The sequence below is a fragment of the Mobula hypostoma genome, chromosome 8 (assembly GCF_963921235.1).
Source record: "Mobula hypostoma chromosome 8, sMobHyp1.1, whole genome shotgun sequence".
NCBI classification, from domain to species: Eukaryota; Metazoa; Chordata; class Chondrichthyes; order Myliobatiformes; family Myliobatidae; genus Mobula; species Mobula hypostoma.
The window spans coordinates 153,951,133-153,973,391 of record NC_086104.1 but is presented as its reverse complement, the minus strand read 5'-3'; the positions used below and the strand labels follow the sequence as shown (position 1 = coordinate 153,973,391).

Genomic DNA, 22,259 nt, shown 5'->3' with positions numbered 1-22,259 from the left:
GGGCCTGTTACTGTGCTGTATCTCTTAAAAAAAAAATAGAAATGCATGTCTTTCGGCCTTTGGTAACTCGACACTTTCTGAAACATTTATCAGGTCTATCGACGGCTTACGCAACCCCAGGAAGAGGAATGCCCAGGTCCCTCTGTGGAACTATACTCTGCTGAGGATCCAGGTTTGTGCCGTGTGTTACCGAGCCTGATGCTTACCCTTGGGGAAATTATTGGAGCCCGCGATTTTAAGAACAGAGTAACTTTGCCGTCTAAGAAATGTTCAACAGATTCACCGTGAAAGTATTGGGAGTTCTGGTCACCTGCCGGCAGGAAAGAGTGCAGTGAAAATATACCGGGATTGAGTTATTGGGAAAGGTTGAATAGGTTAGGTCTTCATTCCCTGGAGCGTAGGAGAATGAGGGGAGAACTTGTGTGTACGGTGAGGGTTAATGAGTTGTCAGCATGCTATGTTGGCACTGGAACCATAGTGATGTTTGTGAGTTGCCCAACACAATCCTCACCAACTTGATTTGATGCAAATGACACCTTTCACTGCATAAAGCTGATATTTATAGTGAAACTTTGTCACATGGTGTGAGCAGAATTATCTGCAGCTTAATGTGAAAAAGACTAAGGAGCTGGTGGTAGACCTGAGGAGAGCTAAGGTACCGGTGACCCCTGTTTCCATGCAGGGGGTCAGTGTGGACATGATGGAGGATTACAAATACCTGGGGATATGAATTAACAATAAACTGGACTGGTCAAAGAACACTGAGGCTGTCTACAAGAAGGGTCAGAGCCGTCTCTATTTCCTGAGGAGACTGAGGTCCTTTAACTTCTGTCGGACGATGCTGAGGATGTTCTACGAGTCTGTGGTGGCCAGTGCTATCATGTTTGCTGTTGTGTGCTGGGGCAGCAGGCTGAGGGTGGCAGACACCAACAGAATCAACAAACTCATTCGTAAGGTCAGTGATGTTGTGGGGATGGAACTGGACTCTCTGACGGTGGTGTCTGAAAAGAGGGTGCTGTCCAAGTTGCATGCCATCTTGGTCAATGCCTTCCATCCACTACATAATGTACTGGTTGGGCACAGGAGTACATTCAGCCAGAGACTCATTCCACCGAGATGCAGCACAAAGCGTCATAGGAAGTCATTCCTGCCTGTGGCCATCAAACTTTACAACTCCTCCCTTGGAGGGTCAGACACCCTGAGCTGATAGGCTGGTCCTGGACTTATTTCTTTCTCTTTCAATCTTTTTATTAATTTCAAAATATAGAAACAAAACATAGCAATAATACAAATAGTAGGAGATATATTGTTACACTTAAAAAAAAAGTAATTGCAAAACCAAATAGTGTAAATTAACAAAGCTCCCAATCATATAAACCTAACAACTGAAAATACAAAGCAAAAAAAAACTGGAAAAAAACATGAAAAAGAAAAAAAACAAAACAAAAAAAAAACAAACCCCATCCCCCCAAAAAAACAGAATTAATCGACTAAACTAAAAGACTTGGGTAAAACTAACAACTTAAAAATGGGAAAGAAGAAAACCTTAGTGCCGACGACTCCATTCCCCTCCAACAACAGTACAGAGAGATAAAACAAGTTTGGAAATGATCAAATTACATCAAATGAAAATGCTGAATGAATGGCCTCCAAGTTTTTTCAAACTTAATGGAAGGGTCATAAACTGCACTTCTAATTTTCTCCAAATTCAAACACACCATAGTTTGTGAAAACCAATGAAATACAGTAGGAGGGTTAATCTCTTTCCAATTCAACAGAATGGATCTTCTAGCCATTAAAGTAAGAAATGCAATCATCCTACGTGATGAAGAGGTTAAATTATTTAAATCTATCATTGGTAATCCAATTGGATGAGGTTGTAAGTCTATATTCAAGACTGTTGAAATAATATCAAAAATATCTTTCCAATATTTCTCCAACAAAGGACATGACCAAAACATGTGGGTTAAAGAAGCTATCTCGGAATGACATCTGTCACATATTGGATTAATATAAGAGTAATAACGAGATAGTTTATCTTTGGACATATGAGTCCTGTGCACTGATTTAAACTGTATCAACACATGTTTAGCACATACAGAGGATGAATTCACCAACTGAAGAATTTTTTCCCATTTTTCAATCGGTATATTAATCTCAAGTTCTCTTTCCCAGTCAGCTTTAATTTTATTAGAAGCATCAGGACATAAATTCATAATTATATTATATATAATTGCTACTACACTTTTCTGAGAAAGATTTAAATCTAAAATTTTTTCCAAAGTGTCCATTGGATATGGGTGTGGAAAATTAGGAGAGACAGTAATTAAAAAGTTTCTAATCTGTAGATATCTAAAAAAGTGAGATCTGGGTAAGTTATATTTATTAGAGAGTTGATCAAAAGACATAAAACAATTATCCAAAAATAAATTGCGAAAAGATATTATACCTTTGGTTTTCCAATCAAAGTAAACTTGATCCATAGTGGAAGGTTGAAAAAGGAAATTTGATATAATGGAACTTGCTAGAATAAATTGATTAAACCCAAAAAATCTTCGGAATTGAAACCATATACATAAAGTGTGCTTAACTATTGGATTATTCATTCGTTTATATAATTTGGAAGAAGTAAAAGGAAGCGAAGTTCCTAAAACCGAACCCAAAGAAAACCCTTGTAATGAATTACGTTCAAGATTTACCCAATGTGGGTTTAAAGATACATCCAAATCTCGTAACCAAAATTTTAAATATCGAATATTAATTGCCCAATAATAGAATCTAAAATTCGGGAGGGCAAGCACCCCCCTCCTTTTTAGATTTCTGTAGATACCTTTTACCTAACCTAGGATCCTCTGCCAAATATATGAGGAAATTTTTGAATCTACGTTATCGAAAAAAGATTTTGGGATAAAAATTGGAACTGATTGAAATATATACAAAAATTTGGGCAAAATGATCGTCTTAATAGCATTAATCCGACCAATCAAAGACAAAGAGATTGGTGACCATTTAGTAAATAAAAGTTTAATCTGATCAATTAAAGGTAAAAAAATTAGCTTTAAATAAATCTTTATATTTTTTCGTAATTGTTATCCCTAAATATATAAATGAATCAATAACCAATTTAAATGGTAAACATCCATAAATAGGTACCTGCTTATTTAAAGGGAATAATTCACTCTTATTAAGATTCAATTTGTAACCAGAGAAGTTACTAAATTGAGCCAACAGACCTAGAATAGCAGGAATTGACTTCTCCGGATTAGAGATGTATAACAACAAATCATCTGCATATAATGATAATTTATGTATTTCGTTTCCAGGGGTAATACCAAAAATATTTGGCGCGTCATGAATAGCAATTGCTAAAGGTTCAAGGGCAATATTGAATAGTAAAGGACTAAGAGGGCAACCTTGCCTAGTGCCACGAAAAAGACGAAAGAAAGGAGATCTATGATTATTTGTACAAACCGAGGCTACCGGGGAGTAATATAACAATTTAATCCAAGATATAAATGTCAAATTAAAATTAAATTTCTCAAGAACATTAAATAAATAAGGCCATTCAACTCTGTCAAAGGCTTTCTCAGCATCTAATGAGATAATACATTCCGGGGTAAACTTATTTCATAATTTCCTGGCATAATTTATATATTACTATTTAACTATTTATGGTGGTATTATTATTTATGGAGCAACTGTAATGAAAACCAATTTCCCCCGGGATTAATAAAGTATGACTATGACTATGATATACAAAGTTATGAGGGGGGATAGATCAGGTAAATGCAAGCAGAGTTTTTGCCCCTCAGCGTGGGTGAGACTAGAACTAGAGGTCATAAGTTTAGGGTGAAAGGTGAAATATTTAAATGGAACATGAGGGGGGACTTCCTACTCAGAGGGTGGTACAATGTGGTATAAGCTGCCAGTGGACGTGGGTTCAATTATAACATTTAGAGAAGTTTGAATAGGTACATGGATGGGAAATCCTTGGAGGGATATGGTCTGGGTCTAGGTAGGTGGGTACAGGTGTACTGTAGAGAACATTCTAACTGTTTGCATCACTGTCTGGTACGGAGGGGCCACCGCACAGGATTGGAAAAATCTGCAGAAAGTTGTAAATTCAGCCAGCTCCGTCATGGGCACCAGCCTCCCCAGCATCCAGGCCACCTTCAAAATCCATGCCTGTTTTTACTGGATGATTCTAGAGATGGGGCTTGTTAGCACCCCTCTGCTAACAGCCACTGAACTCGGGTGTGAGAAAGCCACCTTTCTCAGTCTCCATATGTCTAGGGTAGGTATGACCTGGGCCTCGGCAAACCTGTGAGGTTGGAATGTCTCACCCACCCAAACCCCGATAGTGTGAATACTGTGTAACGTACCGCTCCCATGCAATCGGCAGTCAGCAAGAAATAACAGATTGTACACTGCATACAATTATAAATAAAGTATATTTAAGAATGTTAACTTAACCAAACAGTTATTAAAGAGAAGAAAGAAAGGGCCCATCATAATTAAACCATAAGTTGGAGCTCATCTTGAAGTTGTGTTTAACTCGCGCTGGACCCTCGGTCTGCGTGAAAGCACACGCCACCTTCCGAATGTCACTCAAAATCCATGTCGAACAAACGGGCTCCCCCACAGGAGTATTGCTCCTTCCTCCTTGAAGCCATTCATCTGCACAAAGCACCTTGTGCAACAGGGACGGCATCCTCAGCCATCTTCCCTCCTGTCTTCTCCAAGCTCCCGCCAAAAAGACCTCTCCACCCAGCGTTCTGTAGAAACTTCTCCCAATTCCACCACCCTGACTGGCTGACACAACAAAGTTGAACAACAAAGCCCCTTATCTTAGCTCAAACCCAAACAGGTTGAAAGCAGAACAGAGTGCTCTTACAGGACTGTTAAAATGAAATACCTACAGGATAGCAGAAAAAAATCTTAACCAGAGCATTATATACATAGTCATAGTCATAGTAATACTTTATTGATCCCTGGGGAAACTGGTCTTCGTTACAGTTGCACCATAAATAATAAATAGTAATAAAACCATAAATAGTTGAATAGTAATATGTAAATTATGCCAGGAAATAAGTCCAGGACCAGTCTATTGGCTCAGGGTGTCTGACCCTCCAAGGGAAGAGTTGTAAAGTTTGATGGCCACAGGCAGGAATGACTTCCTATGACGCTCTGTGTTGCATCTCGGTGGAATGAGTCTCTGGCTGAATGTAGTCCTGTGCCCAACCAGTACATTATGTAGTGGATGGGAGACATTGTCCAAGATGGCATGCAACTTGGACAGCATCCTCTTTTCAGACACCACCGTGAGAGAGTCCAGTTCCATCCCCACAACATCACTGGCCTTACGAATGAGTTTGTTGATTCTGTTGGTGTCTGCTACCCTCAGCCTGCTGCCCCAGCACACAACAGCAAACATGATAGCACTGGCTACCACAGACTCGTAGAACATCCTCCGCATCGTCCGGCAGATGTTAAAGGACCTCATTCTCCTCAGGAAATAGAGACAGCTCTGACCCTTCTTGTAGACAGCCTCAGTGTTCTTTGACCAGTCCAGTTTATTGTCAATTCGTATCCCCAGGTATTTGTAATCCTCCATCATGTCCACACTGACCCCCTGGATGGAAACAGGGGTCACCGATACCTTAGCTCTCCTCAGGTCTACCACCGGCTCCTTAGTCTTTTTCATATTAAGCTGAAGATAATTCTGCTCACACCATGTGACAAAGTTTCCTACCGTAGCCCTGTACTCAGCCTCATCTCCCTTGCTGATGCATCCAACTATGGCAGAGTCATCAGAAAACTTCTGAAGATGACAAGACTCTGTGCAGTAGTTGAAGTCTGAATATATATATGTTTTATTTATTTTAATTTATAATTTTTGTTGTCATGTATTGCAGTGTACTGCTGCCACAAAACAATAAATTTCACAACATATTCTGGGTAAGGCAGAAGATTGGGACAACATAGACTAGATGGACTGAAGGATCTGTTTCTGTGTTGTAGTACTCAGGGGTTCCCAACCTTATTTTATACCATGGACCAGTACTATTAAGCCAGGGGTCCAGGTTGGAAACTCCTGCTTTGGAGTATACAGGACTATGGCTTATGTGACAAATATTGTTAAAGTTTTTGGAGAGGTGTCTGAAGTATTGAGCTGGAAGCGTTATATGGAGATACTGCATTCAACCCACCAAGTCTGTGCTGACCGTCAGGAAACCATTTACACTGATCTTCAAAAAATAATCTAATTTATTCTCCTTACAATCCCATCACCTCTCCCCAGATTCTGCCACTCAAATGAACTTATGCCTCCAGCCTGCACATCCCTTTAGGATGTGGGCCGAAGCCAGGCACCCAGGGAAAGCCACACAGTCACATGGAGAACGTGCAAACTCCACATGAACTGGTGATGGGGATTGAACCTGGGCTACTGGAGTTGTGCGTCTCCGGGTAGTGTCTGCTTGGAGTTGCAAGGGGAACCTGATGAAAGCACCTCTCATAAAAGATCATCTTAAGGATACTAGCACTTTAACCATTCACCCACCATCTCGGTCACTCATTCAGATCAAAAAATGGAAAGCTAAGAGTTAACGATACAAAGCTTGGCACCAGTGTACAGTGGAAGTCCAAAGTACAGAGATCTGAGAGGGCTGAACTATTGCAACTGGATTTCGTTGTGGACAAATATGATGTTCCCACAACCTATGGACTCATATTCAAGGACTCTTCATCTCATGTCCTCGATATTCATTGTTTGTTTGTTTGTTTATTTATTTTTATGTTTGCATAGCTTGTTGTCTTTTACCCACTGGTCTTGTCTTCCACCCTGATGGTGCGGACTTTCGACGATTCTATTATGGTTACTAGAATTATTGAGTATACCTGCAAGAAAATGTATATGGTGACATATATGGACTTCGATAATAAATCTCTTTAGAACTTTGAAATCATTCACTGTGGGTTTTAGAAGGATATAAAAAGAGAAGTACTTTGTAAATGGTGAAGATGATGTAATGCCAAAGAGAAGCGAGGGTCCAAGTGAGCAGACGATTAACAAACACAAAGTGCTGGAGGAACTCAGCAGGTCAGGCAGCATCTATGGAGAGGAATAAACTGTTGATGTTTCAGGCCAAGATCCTTCAGGATTGGAAGGGAAAGGAGGAGGAGAAGCCAAAATAAGTTGGGAGGAGAGGAAGAAGTACAAGCTGGCAGGTGCTGGGTGAAACCAGGTGAGGGGGAAGGTGGGCGGGGGGGGAGGAGCGATGAAGTACGAATTTGGGAGGTGATAGGTGGAGGAAGGTAAAGGGCTGGAGAAGGAGGAGTTTGATGGGGGAGGAAAGTGCATCATGGGAGAAAGGGAAGGAGGAGGGGCATCAGAGGGAGACGACGGGCAGCTGAGGAGAAGAGAAGGCATAAGAGGGGGAGTCAGAATGAGGAATGGAAAAACAGAGGAGGGGGAGGGGGAAGACATTTCGGCAAGTAACAGAAATTGATGTTCATCCCATCAGGTTGGAGGCTACCCATTTGGGACATGAGGTGTTGCTCCTCCAATCAGAGAGTAGCCTCATCATGACAGAAGAGGGGGAAGAAGAAGAGAAGATTGTTGAGTTAATGTTGTGGAGAGTTGGAGGAAATGATGGTAAAGCTGTTGGAGTTTGGATCTAGTAGAAGAAGTGGTGAAGCAATGCAAAAGCCTGATTGACCACATAATTCTGTTGACTGATCTGGGGGAAGGGTTTCGTGGATTTCAAAGGAATGCGGTGTAGCTGTACTAGGTCATGCCTGGATTACAAAGACTATATTACATGGCAAAATTATACAAACCTGAGATGCTTTTCCTAGGGCTTAGAGAGTAGGGGTTGATCCGATGAGAATTCTCAAGATATTGAAGGGTGTTAACAGGTGGAACATTGAAACTGTATATGAATTTGAGCCAAGGTTTTCATACGTTACAAATGTGTTTTTTGGAAAACTAGCAGAGGTTTGTCAGTCTTTCACAAAATGGGTTGTTTACTATATACTATATACTTCTATACTTTATTGTCGCCAAACAATTGATACTAGAACGTACAATCATCATAGTGATATTTGATTCTCAGCTTCCTGCTCCCTGGAGTGCAAATCAATAGTAAATATTAAAAAATTAAATTATAAATCATAAATAGAAAATGGAAAATAAGGTAGTGCAAAAAAACCGAGAGGCAGGTCCGGATATTTGGAGGGTACGGCCCAGATCCGGCTCAGGATCCGTTCAGCAGTCTTATCACAGTTGGAAAGAAGCTGTTCCCAAATCTGGCCGTACGAGTCTTCAGGCTCCTGAGCCTTCTCCCGGAGGGAAGAGGGACGAAAAGTGTGTTGGCTGGGTGGGTCGTGTCCTTGATTACCCTGGCGGCACTGCTCCGACAGCGTGCTGTGTAAAGTGAGTCCAAGGATGGAAGATTGGTTTGTGTGATGTGCTGCGCTGTGTTCACGATGTTCTGCAGCTTCTTCTGGTCTTGGACAGGACAACTTCCATACCGGGTTGTGATGCACCCTAGAAGAATGCTTTGCACGGTGCATCTATAAAAATTAGTGAGGGTTTTAGGGGACAGGCCAAATTTCTTTAGCTTTCTCAGGAAGTAAAGGCGCTAGTGGGCCTTCTTGGCAGTGGACTGTGCTTGGTTGGACCAAGTCAGGTCATTTGTGATATTGACCCCAAGGAACTTAAAGCTTTTGACCTGATTTTATTGTGTTTTCCCATTAAGGTTTGTGTCATAACGGCAGGTATACAGAGTCTGGTCACAGGTAGCTGTGACCTCAGTGGATTGGAGAGCATGTCTTGTAAACAAAGCGTGAGCAAGCTAAGGGGGCGTAATTTTAAGGAAAGAAGGGGAGAATATCAGAGGCAGGATTTTACATAGAGTTCAGAGTTATAAGTATATTTATTGTCAGAGAGTAGTGAGTGCATGGAATGCACTGCCGGGGGTGATGGTGGAGGCAGATAAATCTGATGTATTTAAAAAAAACTCTTAGATAGGCACATGGATGAAGGAAAAATGGAGGGCTATGTAGGAGGGAAGGGTTAAACATCATGGGCCGAAGGGCCTGTGTTTTTATCAATGATAAAAGATGCTCGAGGGATTAGTGGCCAAGTGCTGCACTTCCATCCTACAGAGGCATAGTTCTGAGCAACACATACAAAATGCTGGAGGAACTCAGCAACCCAGGCAGCATCTATGGGGGGGAAAAAGTACAGTCGACATTTTGGGCTGAGACCCTTCATCAGGACTGGAAAACAAAAGCTGAGGAGTAGATTTAAAAGGTGGGGTGAGGGGAGAGAGAAACACTAGGTGAAACTGGGAGAGGGAGAGGTGAAGTAAAGAGCTGGGAAGCTGATTGGCCAAAGAGGTACAGGGCTGGAGAAGGGGGGAGTGTGATAGGAGAGGACAGAAGGCCATGGAAGAAAGAAAAGGGGAGGAGCACCAGGGCAGGTAGTGGGCAGGGAAGGAGGTAAGATGAGAAAGAGAAAAGGGGATGGGGAATGGTGAAGGAGAGGGGGGACCATAACTGGAAGTTTGAGAAATCGATGTTCATGCCATCAGGTTGGAGTCTACCTAGATGAAATATAAGGTGTTGTTCTTCCAACCTGAGCATAGCCTCTTCGCAACAGTGGAGGAGGCCGTGGATAGACTTATTGGAATGGGGAGTGGAATTAAAATGGGTGGCCACTGAGAGATCTGGCGGACAGAACGTAGGTGTCTCCCTATCTACGTCGGGTCTCACTGATAGACAGGAGGCCCCACCGGGAGCACTGGACACAGTGAATGACCCCAACAGACTCACAGGTGAAGTGTCACCTCACCTGGAAGGACTGTTTGGGGCCCTGAGGGAGGAGGTGTAGGGGCAGGTTCTGGTTGCAAGGATAAGTTGCAGGAGGGAGATCAGTGGGGAGGGACGAATGGACAAGAGAGTCACATAGGGAGCGATCCCAGCAGAGAGCAGAGAGTGGGAGGAGGGAAAGATGTGCTTGGTGGTGGGATCCAGTTGGAGATGGTGGAAATTGCAGAGAATTTTGTGCTGGGTGCAGAGGCTGGTCGGGTGGTAGGTGAGGTCAAGAGGAACCCTGTACCTCATGGGGTGGCGGGAGGATGGGGTGGTTTACGTCTGCTCGCACCCCATAAAATGAAAGAGAAGCAGTTGAGGGCAGCGTTGATGGTGGAAGGGAAGTCCCTTTCTTTGAAGAAGGAGGACATCTCCTTCATTCTGGAATGAAAAGCCTCATTCTGAGAGCAGATGCGTCGGAGACGGAGGAATTGAGAGAAGGGGATGGCGTTTTTACAGGTAACAGGGTGGGAGAAGGTATAGTGCATTGGTTTGAATAGACATCAGTAGATAATCTGCCTCTTTGGCCTCTTTACTGGGAGTTCCTCTTCCCTTTTTGTTTTCTAAGATTAGCAGGCAAGAATTTAATCCCGTTATTAAACATACATTAAGAACTTGGTTCCAGTTTCATAGATGTTTTGAGTGTAACAATTTTATTCTTTCCAGTATTATCTATCTCAATTATTTTTTTAAACCATCAACTTTGGATAAGGCCTTTTTAATTTGGAAAACCAAGGGAATAATAACTTTTTCAGATTTGTTTTTAGGGGACTGTTTAATGCCTTTTTCTCAGTTAGCGGATAAATATGATTTATCTAATGTACACTTTTTTTAGATATTTACAAATTAGGAATTTTTTAGGTGGTTTGTTACCAAATTACCCTTCTGCTTATCTACCTAATATGATAGATGTTCTGTTTCAGTTTAAACCATTTCAAAAAGGGTTGATAGCTATAATCTATAAACGGTTACTGAGTTTACAAATAATACCTAACGATAAAATTAAACGCGCTTGAGAATTGGAACTTCGAGTCATTTTCAGATAATCGATGGAGTAAAATTTTTCATTTGGTTAATAACTCATCAGGCCCATTTGTCAAAGGATAAACTAGCGCGTATTTTCTCCAATAATAATCCTATTTGTGACAGATTTAATACTGAGTTGGCCACTTTAACTCATATGTATTGGTCTTGTATATAGCTAGATAACTTTTGGAGAGATGTTTTTAAAACACTATCAAGAGTTTTGGATCTGGATATACGATCTCACTTGTTTATGGCAATTTTTGGGATTATCCCATCGGAAGCGGGAAATATTCCTGTTTTCGCTCAATGTATGATAGCCTTTTCAACCTTATTGGCTAGGAGAGCCACTTTATTGAAGTGGAAGGATTCTAATCCACCTACGGTCTTTTATTGGCTTTCCTCCATCATGTCCTGTTTAAGTTCAGAGAAAATAAGAAGTCGGACATTTGGTACATCCTTTAAATTTGAGCAAATCTGCCGACCTTTTATCCAGTATTTTCATTTAATTTGATTTATTACTCTTTCAATCTTTTATTTCGAAGTTTTAGATTTGATCAGAAAGTCTTTCTTTCTTTTTTTTGGTCCTATCTTCAAAATGGACTGCCCAGTCCCTTTTTTTTTGTTTTATTATAGTGTAGTGGTTTTTTTTTCTTTTCATTTAAAACCCAATGTTTTTTCCTTTCTCTTCATAAACTGGTAAGAGGAGAATTGTTATTTTAATTTTTTAATATATATTTTATACTGGTTTAGTAATATCTATGATTTTGACAACGTTTATCTTAATCTTGGTTTATATTGTTACTGATATATATATATTTGAACTAATTCTCCTCTTGACTGTATTTATGCTTTTTTAAAAAATCAATAAAAAGATTAATAAAGAAAGAAAAATAATCTGTCTCCAGAGATGGAGACAAGGATCGAGAAAGGGGAGGGAGGTGTTGGAAATGGACCAGGTAAATTTGAGGTCAGGGTGGAAGTTGGAGGCAAAGTGAATGAAGTTGATGGGTTTTGCATGGATGCAGGAAGCAACACCAACGCAGTCATCGCTGTAGCGTAGGAAAAGTGGGGGACGGTCACCAGTGTACGCACGGAACATAGACAGTTCCACGTAGCCGACAAACAGGCAGGCATAACTGCGACCCATGCGAGTGCCCATGGCTACCCCTTTTGTATGAAGGAAATGGGAGGAGCCAAAGGAGGAATTATTAAGTGTGACGACAAGTTCCAGTAGACGGAGGAGAGTGGTGGTGGAGGGGAGCTGGTTGGGTCTGGTGTCCAGAAAGAATCGGAGAGCTTTGCGGCCTTCCTGGTGGGGAATGAATATGTATAGGAACTGGACATCCATAGTAAAAATGAGATGATGGGGACCAGGAAACCTGAAATCATTGGAAAAAAAAGATTCAGAATGTGTGAGGTGTCACAAATGTAGGTAGGAAGGTACTGAACTAGTGGGGATAAAACAGAGTCGAGGTATGCAGATACCTCATTCAGGTTCAGGGGGGCAGGAACAAGCCGGAAAAAAAAATGGGTCTACCTGGACAACTGGGTTTGTGGATTGGGTAGGAGGTAGAAACGGGAGGTGCGGGGTGCAGGAACTATAAGGTTGGTGGCAGTAGATGGGAGATCCCCAGAGTTAATAAGGTTGGTGATAGTGTGGGAGACAACGGCCTGGTGCTCCTTAGTGGGGTCCTGTTTGAGAGGCAAGTAAGAGGAGGTGTCTGAGAGTTATCGCTGGGCCTCAGCAAGGTAGAGGTTAGTCTCCCTTAGGCAGAGTGGCTGGTGGGGTGGTGATGTGGACCAAACGCCTTCCACTGAGTGGTCAAAATTATGTGAAGGAAGTCGCTGAGATATCCAAGCCTCCTGGGCAACTCAGCAGGATTGAAGAGTGGCAGAGAGGACCATGGTCGTTAGGAGATGGTGCTTAGATGATACCAGCCTGGATTTTCAACGCTGTACGTTGAAGGAAATAGTGATGCTGCTAAGATCCTTGCAAGTGTTGTGAATCGTCCAAGAGAACCACAACCTTGTTGTAGGGTTTGGAGCCTCAATGACCCACAGAGCTACGTTGGCTGGAGTCAGGGGTTTATGGTTTGACTCGTGGTAGGGTCACCCATGCCAAACAGGTCAAAGGGTAGAGGCCAGACTAAGAGAGGTCCACCGGTCCTCCAGGTTCAGGGGTTTCAGCTCAGGGTTAATGACCTTGACTGGTCAAACAAATTGTTACGGAACAGCAATGAAGAATCCTTCTACATCTGAGTGTGACGGTATTCCTGAGTCTCCACCCAGGACTTGCATGGCTGACCGTAGTTAAACCGGGAGGAAGCTACTGGCATAATGAAGGAAGCCCTGAAGAACCACACTTGGGGCACAACAGAGAAGATGGCCAAGGATAGACAGATGGGGGTGGGGGGAGACCATCATTGCTGCCCTAAATGCCAGTGGTGTAGCGTGCAGGAAGTGTAAATGTTTTGGACATTGTAAGGAGTTTTCATTTCAACACCATGAAGAGTATTTGGTAAAAAACTGTCTAAGTTAAGGATGTACAAAGTGAAACCTGTGACCATTTTTGCTGTTAACGTGGCACCACCACCATGGATATCCGAGTTAACATTTAAACCTCAGCAGGATTAATCAGACGAATTATCTGATTATTTATCTCATTGGGTCCTTTGCAGTATGAATATTTGCAACCACAATCCCTATACACACTCAGTAGCCACTTTATTAGCTACACCTCCTCCCCTGCTCATTAATGCAAATATCTAATCAGCCAATCATGTGGCAGCAACTCAATGCATCAAAACTTGCGGACATGGTCAAGAGGTTCAGTTGTTGTTCAGACCAAACGTCAGACTGGGGAAGAAAAGTGATCTAGGTGACTTTGACCGTGGAATAATTGTTGGTGCCAGACAGGGTGGTTAGAGTATCTTAGGAACTGCTGATCTCCTGGGATTTTCACACACAACCGTCTTTAGAGTTTACAGAGAATGGTGTGAAAAACAAACACTCAGTGATCAGAAGTTCTGAGGTAGATAACACCTTGTTAATGAGAGAGGTCAGAGGAGAATGGTCAGACTGGTTCAAGCTGACAGGAAGGTGACAGTAACTCAAAAAACCATGTTACAACAATGGTGTGTAGAAGAGCATCTCTGAACACACAACATGTTAAATCTTGAAGTGGATGGGCTACAGCAGCAGAAGATAACAAACATACACTCAGTGGCAACTTTATAATATACAGTAGACATTGAGAAGTCTTTTTGTATAGAGTGGGAGGTTAGGACCGGAAGATACAGCCTCAGAATAGAGGGTCAAAGCCTTGATGAGTAGAGTGACATTTGCAATTTTCCAGTCTTCTGGAACCACTCCTGACACTAGTGATTTTTGGAAGATCATTACTATTGCCTCCATAATCTCTTTAGTCACCTCTTTCAGAACTCTGTGGTGTACACCATCTGGTCCAGGTGACTTATCTACCTGTTCATTGACTTTAGTTCGGCATTCAATACTGTGATCCCCTCCAAGCTGATTGCCAAACTTCGCCAGCTTGGTATCAGCTCATCCCTCTGCAATTGGACCTTGGACTTTCTGACTAACAGACCCCAATCAGTTAAGTTAGACAACCTCTCCTCCTCCACTCTCACTCTGAACACCGGCGTGCCTCAAGGCTGTGTGCTGAGCCCTCTTCTGTACTCCCTTTTCACCTACGACTGCGTTCCTGTACATGGTTCTAATTCCATAATCAAGTTCGCAGACGACACGACGGTGGTTGGCCTGATCAGAGGGGATGACGAGTCGGCCTGCAGGGACGAGATCCAGCACCTGGCCGCGTGGTGTGCTGACAACAACCTGGCCCTTAACACCCAGCATTATCTAGGATGCATCTCACCCTAACCATGGACTTTTTATTCTCCTCCCATCCGGTAGGCGCTACAGGAGCCTCTGCTCCCGCACCAGCAGGCACAGGAAGAGCTTTTTCCCTGAGGCTGTGACCCTGCTGAACCTCACATCACAGCGCTAAGCAGTATTGCACCCATATTGTACTGTCTCAGTACTTTTATATTTGTGTGCTGTAGCACTTACTTTTTATTCGCAGTTATTTTGTAAATAATACTATTCTTTTGCATTTCTGGTCAGATGCTAACTGCATTTCATTGGCTTTGTATCTGTACTTGGCACAATGACAATAAAGTTGAATCTAATCTTCAGACCTTTCAGTTTCCCAAGAACCTTCTGTCTGATTATGGTATCTTCACACACTCCATGTCCCCTGACACCTGGAACTTACACCATACTGCTTGTGTCTTCCTCAGTGAAGACTGATGCAAAATACTTATTCAGTTCATCTGCTATTTCGTTGCCTCTATTACTACCTCTCCAGCATCATTTTCCAGTGGTCCAATATCCAAACTCTCCTCTCTTTTACACTTTATATATCTGAAGAAACTTCTAGTATGCTTGATAATATAATTGCCTAGTTTACTTTCATATTCCATCTTTATTTTAATGACTTTTTTAGTTGCCTTCTATTGGTTTTTAAAAACATCTCAGTCCTCTAACTTCCCACTAATTTTTGCTCTATGTATGCCCTCTCTTTGGCTTTATTTGTTGGCTTTGACTTCTTTCGTTAGCCACGATTGTGTCATCTTTCCTTTAGAATACTACTTCTCCTTAGGAATGTATATATCCTGTGCCTTCCGAATTGCTTCCAGAAACTCCAGCCACTGCTGTTCTGCCGTCATCCCTGCCAGTGTTCTTTACCAATCAGTTCTGGCCAACTCCTCTCTCATGCCTCTGTAATTCCCTTTACTCCACTGTAATACTGGTACATCTGACTTTAGATTCTCCTTCTCAAATTTCAGGGTGAATTCGATCCTAAAGTGATCACTTTCCCCTAAGGATTCTTTTACCTAAAGCTCTCTAATCAATTCTGGTTCATTGTACAACACCCGGTCGAGAATAGCTGATCCTCCAGTGGGCTCAACCATGAGCTGCTCTAAAAAACCATCTCGTAGACATTCTGGAAATTCCCCCTCTTGTAATCCAGCACCAATCTGATTTTCCCAATCGACCTGCATATTGAAGTCCCCCATGACTATTGTAACATTGCCCTTTTAGCATGCATTTTCTGTCTCCTGTTGTGATTTGTAGGCAGCATCCTTACTACTGTTTGGGAGTCTGTATGCAACTCCCATTAGAGCTTTTTACCCTTCCAGTTCCTTAGCTCTATCCACACCTTCCGACCCTATATCACCTCTTCCTAATGATTTGAGTTCCTCCAGCACTTTGTGTGTGTTGCTCTGGATTTCCAGCATCTGCAGACTTTCTCTTGTTTATGGTTTGCTTCCATACGAGTGACCTGCCAGAGCCCTGTCTACTTGTCACCTCAACTGTGGCGGCGTGGTAGCGTAGTGGTTAGCGCTGTCACTTTGCGGCACCAGTGATCACCGATCGGGGTTCGATTCCTGCCGCTGTCCGTACGTTCTGCTTGTGACTGTTCAGGTTTCCTCCCATGTTCCAAAGACGTAGGATTTGGGGTTGGTAAGTTGTGGTCATGCTGTGCTGGTGCCAGAGGCGTGGTGATACTTGTGTGTTGCCCCAGCACGTACCCTGGACTGCGTTTGTTGTTGACACAAAGTGGTACCCGTCTCTGTACATTTTGACGTATACGTGACAAATAAAACTAACCTTTTTCCCCAGTTCAGAGCCTTCTCCCTACTGTCCATGAACCAAGACAACCTGTAGAATTCGTTGTCAAGGTGGCTGCGGAGGCCAGATCATTGGGTATCTTTACAGAGGTTGATAGGTTATTGATCGGTCAGATGTGAAGGGTTATGGGGAGAAGGCAGGAGATTGGGGCTGAGAGGGAAATTGATCAGCCGCGATGGTGGCGTAGTCTTGGTGGGCCAAATGACTTAATTCTGCTCCTATATCTTATGAGAACTTGTTGGAGAAGAAATAACATCACTTGGATCAGTTTGGAGATAAAACGGGTTTTAAATTCATGGGACAAATGAGGTTAGAAGGCTCGACAATCGGCATGGACATAGTGCACCAAAGCACCCGTCTCTGTGTTCATCCCCTGGCGTTGTTCCTGCTTTCACTGGTAGGCCAAATTTAACTGTGTCCGAATTTGGATGCTTACACTGGATGGTGTTTTCCAAAACTGGCATGGACCTAAGTCAAGAACTTGATGTGTTTTGTTGCATTTGCATCATTCCACCCATATCCCTTCTTCCCTTTTCAGATCTTCATTGTCTATTTCATTGCTGGTGTGAAGAAGCTCGACGCTGATTGGGTGGAGGGATACTCGATGAACCAACTGGCACAGCACTGGCTGTTTGATCCCTTCAAGTAAGTGACTCTTTCTCCAGAAAGTGTGGAAAAACTGCTGGTTCAGAAATTAATGCAGGAAATCTCAAGAGCTCTTTCTCTGTCTGAGGAGTAAGCAGAATAGTTAACGTTCCAGGTGAAAACCACCTGATAACAGCTGCTCTGAGCAAGAGCCCGTACCTGCCATGTTAACCTGTCCCATCCAAGGTTGCCTTTGAAATTCCTGGCTTCCCAGCAGTTTCTGTGTATGTGCAACTATACAGAACCTTGGGGAATGTTTGGAATTCAGCCAGAAGGCATTGAAGAAAAGGGAAAAAAAAACCTAGCAAGAAATTTAAAACAGATTGAAAGAGCTTCTGTTGATAACGTAGAAAGAAATTGATTTAGAAAGTTAATGTGGGTCCCGTCCCGATTGAAACAGAAGTTACTCTGTGGCCACTTTATTGGGTAAATATGTACATTTGCTTGTTAATGCAGATATCTAATCAGCAAATCATGTGGCAGCGATTCAATGCATAAACGCATCAAGAGGTTCGGTTGTTGTTTAGACCGAAAATCAGAATGTGGAAGAAATGTGACCCAAGTGACTTTGACTGTTGAATAAATTGTTGGCGTCAGGCAGGGTGGTTTGAGTATCTCATAAACTGCTGGGATTTTCACGCACAGCTGTCTTTAGTGTTTACAGAGAATGGTATGAGAAACATCCAGTGAGCGACAGTTCTGTGGGCGAAAATGTCTTGTTACTGAGAGAGGTCAGAGGAGAATGGCCAGACTGGTTCAGAATCAGGCTTATTATCACCGGCATGTGTCGTGAAATTTGTTAACTTAGCAGCAGCAGTTCAATGCAATACATAATATAGAAGAAAAATAGATAAACTACAGTATATGTATATTGAATAGATTTTAAATTGTGCAAAAACAGAAATAATATATATTTTAAAAAGTGAGGTAGTGTTCAAGGGTTCAATGTCATGGGATGTTCTCTCTGGTGGACTGGCTATTGAGTGTTTTTTTTTTGTTTAAAGCTTTCTTACTGAATCTTGTATCCAAATTCAGATCTGACAAAGATCAAACAACTCCGATCTGTCTTTGCCAAGTCTGCTACCACTAGACATTAACTGCTTCCCTCGGAAGAGCAGTCCTGTGCTCTGGTATCTTGAAGATTAAAACAGCATTGAAACCTGGATCCAGTTTTTGCAAGGCAGCTTTCTTGCTGTTTGTGTAACTGACGACTAACACCAGGCATGGTGCCTGTACTGGTCCAATAAGAGGAGAGTAATGGCAAAACAAGGCCATGCTGTGTATGTATTTATTGCAAATTGTCTTCTGAATGCGTGTCCGTACTTTGGCTATTGGCAAGACATTAAGAGAATTAACGAGTCGTGACTTCAAGACTTCTAGCTTGGTTCATTTACAATCGCTCCCCAAACTTGAGCCCATTTGCAGAATGTGATTGTTCCAGCCTGATCTGACTAGTTAGGTGCCGAGCAAGACTAGAAATCCTGTTTGTAATTTGAAATGGAGCAATACACTTCATCGGTAATACAGAATGACTTAACTGTTTGAGGGGAGCATACCAGTTTTTAAACTCTGGGTATAATACAATATCTGCAATAAAGGAACTCATGTAAACGTCCTGTAATGTTGTTAGCTTGACAATTTGTGTTACCGGCAGTAATTTTCTTGGCTTCCCCATTGGGGGTTGAGTCTACCCAGTCTTGGGGAAATATCAAAATGTGAACTTGGCTGAAATGTGGAATGGTTTGACATGCCCTCACACCACCCGGTGTTTTGTTTTAAAAAAGAAAGGTGCTCTCTGGCCTACTGTCTCGATGTCTAATGTACAGTTCCCTATTCCTGATTACTATTTAACATTATTTACACTGCAATTTAATATGGTTGTTATTTGTGTACATTTTAAACCTTATAAATAAAAGGAAGAGGAGTTTAAAAAAAAGGGTTCAATGTCCATTTAAGAATCGGATAGCAGAGGCTGTTCCTGAATCGCTGAGTGTGTTCCTTCAGGCTTCTGTACCTCCTACCTGACGTTAACAGTGAGAAAAGGGCATGCTCTGGGTGCTGGAGGTCCTTAATAATGGACGCTGCCTTTCTGAGACACTGCTCCCTAAAGATGTCCTGGGTACTTTGTAGGCTAGTGCCCAAGATGGAGCTGACTAGATTTACAACCTTCTGCAGCTTCTTTTGGTCCTGTGCAGTAGCCCCTCCATACCAGACAGTGATGCAGCCTGTCAGAATGCTCTCTACGGTACAACTATAGAAGTCTTTGAGTGTTTTTGTTGACATAACAAATCTCTTCAAACTCCTGATGAAGTATAGCTGCTGTCTTGCCTTCTTTATAACTACATTGATATGTTGGGACCAGGTTAGATCCTCAGAGATCTTGACACCCAGGAACCTGAAATTGCTCACTCTCTCCACTTCTGATCCCTCTATGAGGATTGGTACGCGTTCCTTCATCTTGCCCTTCCTGAAGTCCACAAATAGCTCTTTCGTCTTACTGACATTGAGTGCAAGATCGTTGCTGTGACACCACTCCACTAGTTGGCATATCTCACTCCTGTACGCCCTCTCGTCTCCATTTGAGATTCTACCAACAATGATTGTATCATCAGCAAGTTTATAGATGGTATTTGAGCTATGCCTAGCCACACAGTCATGTGTATATAGAGAGTAGAGCAGTGGGCTAAGCACACACCCCTGAGGTGCGCCAGTATTGATCGTCAGCGAGGAGATGTTATCACCAATCCACACAGATTGTGGTCTTCCGGTTAGGAAGTCGAGGATCCAATTGCAGAGGGAAATACAGAGGCCCAGGTTCTGCAACTTATCAATCAGGATTGTGAAAGTGATGGTGTCAAATGCTGAGTTATAGTCAATGAACAGCATCCTGACACAGGTGTTTGTATTGTCCAGTGTTCTAAGGCCGTGTGAAGAGCCATTGAGTTTGTATCTGCCATTGACCTATTGTGGTGATAGGAAAGTGCCGGTAACTCAAATAGCCGCAGGTTACAACAGTGGTGTGCGGAAGAACCTCTCTGAACGCACGACATTTTGAACCTTGGAGTGGATGGGCTACAGCAGCTGAAGACAACACCGGGTTCCACTCCTGTACCTAATAAAGTGGCCACTGTGTGTATATTGTAGATTAGGAGAACGGGAAAGAAACAGAACATTTGTTTTATTGTCATGGAAAACGCACAGACGATAGAGAAGTACCATGTCATCGTCCTAGAGCAATGCAGCTGGGAAACAGGTCCTTCGGCCCATCTTTTCCATGCTGACCAAAGTGCCCAACTAAGCCTTGGCTTATGTGTGACTCGTATCCAGGGGTTCCGACTGGGTCCATGGACCCCTTGCTTAATAGTATTGGTCCATGGCACAAAAAGGTTTGGGAACCCCTGCTCTAAATCCTTCCTACTCAAAGTTCAAAGGAAATTTTATTATCAAAGTAAAAATACGTCACCATATCCAACCCTGAGATTCGCTTTCTAGTGGGCATACTCACAAATCTATAGAATAGTAACTATAACAGGATCAATGAAAGATCAACCAGAGTGCAGAAGGCAACAAACTGTGTAAATGCAAATATAAATAAATAGCAATAAATAACGAGAATATTAGATTAGATTAGATTCGACTTTATTGTCGTTGTGCCGAGTACAGATACAAAGCCAGTGAAATGCAGTTAGCATCAGACCAGACCAGAAATGCAAAGAATAGTGTTATTTACAAAATAACTGTGAATGAAAAGTAAGTGCTACAGCACACAAATATAGAAGTACTGAGACAGAACAATATGGGTGCAATACTGCTTAGCGCTGTGATGTGAGGTTCAGCAGTGTCACAGCCTCAGGGAAGAAGCTCTTCCTGAGCCTGCTGGTGTGGGAGCGGAGGCTCCTGTAGCACCAACCGAATGGGAGGAGAGTATGAATATGAGATGAAGAGTCATGTCTTTTCCAAGTGTCTTTTAAATGTTATGTCTGCCTCAAGAACTTCCTCTGGCAGCTTCTTTTATAAACCCACCTCCCACTGTGTAAAGAAAATGCCCATTAAATCTTTATGTTTTAAATCTTTCCCCTCTCTTAAATCTGTGCCCTCTTGTTTTTGATTCCCTTTCCTGGGGGAAAAGACTGTGAATATTTATTCTATTTTTACCCTCTATTGATTTTATGCATCTCTATAAGGTCACCCTCCAGTCTCCTACGCTCAAAGGAGATTGAGGGGAGACTTTATAGGAATGTTACTTACACCCTGGTTCTGGTACTTTCTTTGTAAATCTTCTTTGCTATGTGACGAGAGTGAATAGGGAACTCAAAGAAATGAAATGTTAGTTTAAAAAAGACTACGTTCTGTGGCCACTTTATCAGCTGCCTCCTGTACCCAATAAAATGGTCACTGAGTGTATGTTCTTGATCTTCTGCTACTGTAGCCCATCAAGATTCAACACCGTGTACATTCAGTGATGTCCTTCTGCACACCGCTGTTGTAAAGCGTGGTTATTTGAGTCACTGTCACCTTCCCGCCAGCTTGAACCAGTCCAGCTATTCTCCTCTGACCTCTCTCATTAACGACACGAGGGATTCTGCAGATGCTGGAAATTCAAGCAACACACATCGAAGTTGCTGGAGACCCAACGCAGACTGGGAGATCGTTTTGCTGAACACCTACGCTCTGTCCGCCAGAGAAAGCAGGATCTCCCAGTGGCCACACATTTTAATTCCACATCCCATTCCCATTCTGATATGTCTATCCACGGCCTCCTCTGTTGTCAAGATGAAGCCACACTCAGGTTGGAGGAACAACACCTTATATTCCGTCTGGGTAGCCTCCAACCTGATGGCATGAACATCGACTTCTCAAATTTCCGCTAATGCCCCACCTCCCCCTCGTACCCCATCTGTTACTTATTTTTATACACACATTCTTTCTCTCACTCTCCTTTTTCTCCCTCTGTCCCTCTCACTATACCCCTTGCCCATCCTCTGGGTTTTTCCCCC

General features: G+C 42.5%; 1 protein-coding gene across 3 annotated transcripts in view; it reads left to right on the top strand.

Moving 5' to 3' along the window:
- The window catches only part of ggcx (gamma-glutamyl carboxylase), a 71,111-nt gene that overhangs the window by 16,952 nt on the left and 31,900 nt on the right, over nt 1-22,259 (top strand). For all 3 annotated transcript variants that reach the window (XM_063057125.1, XM_063057126.1, XM_063057123.1), the window contains exons 5-6: nt 94-172; nt 17,156-17,262. In XM_063057125.1, the coding sequence (XP_062913195.1) occupies nt 94-172; nt 17,156-17,262 (186 nt within the window). The remainder of the gene's footprint in view (nt 1-93; nt 173-17,155; nt 17,263-22,259) is intronic.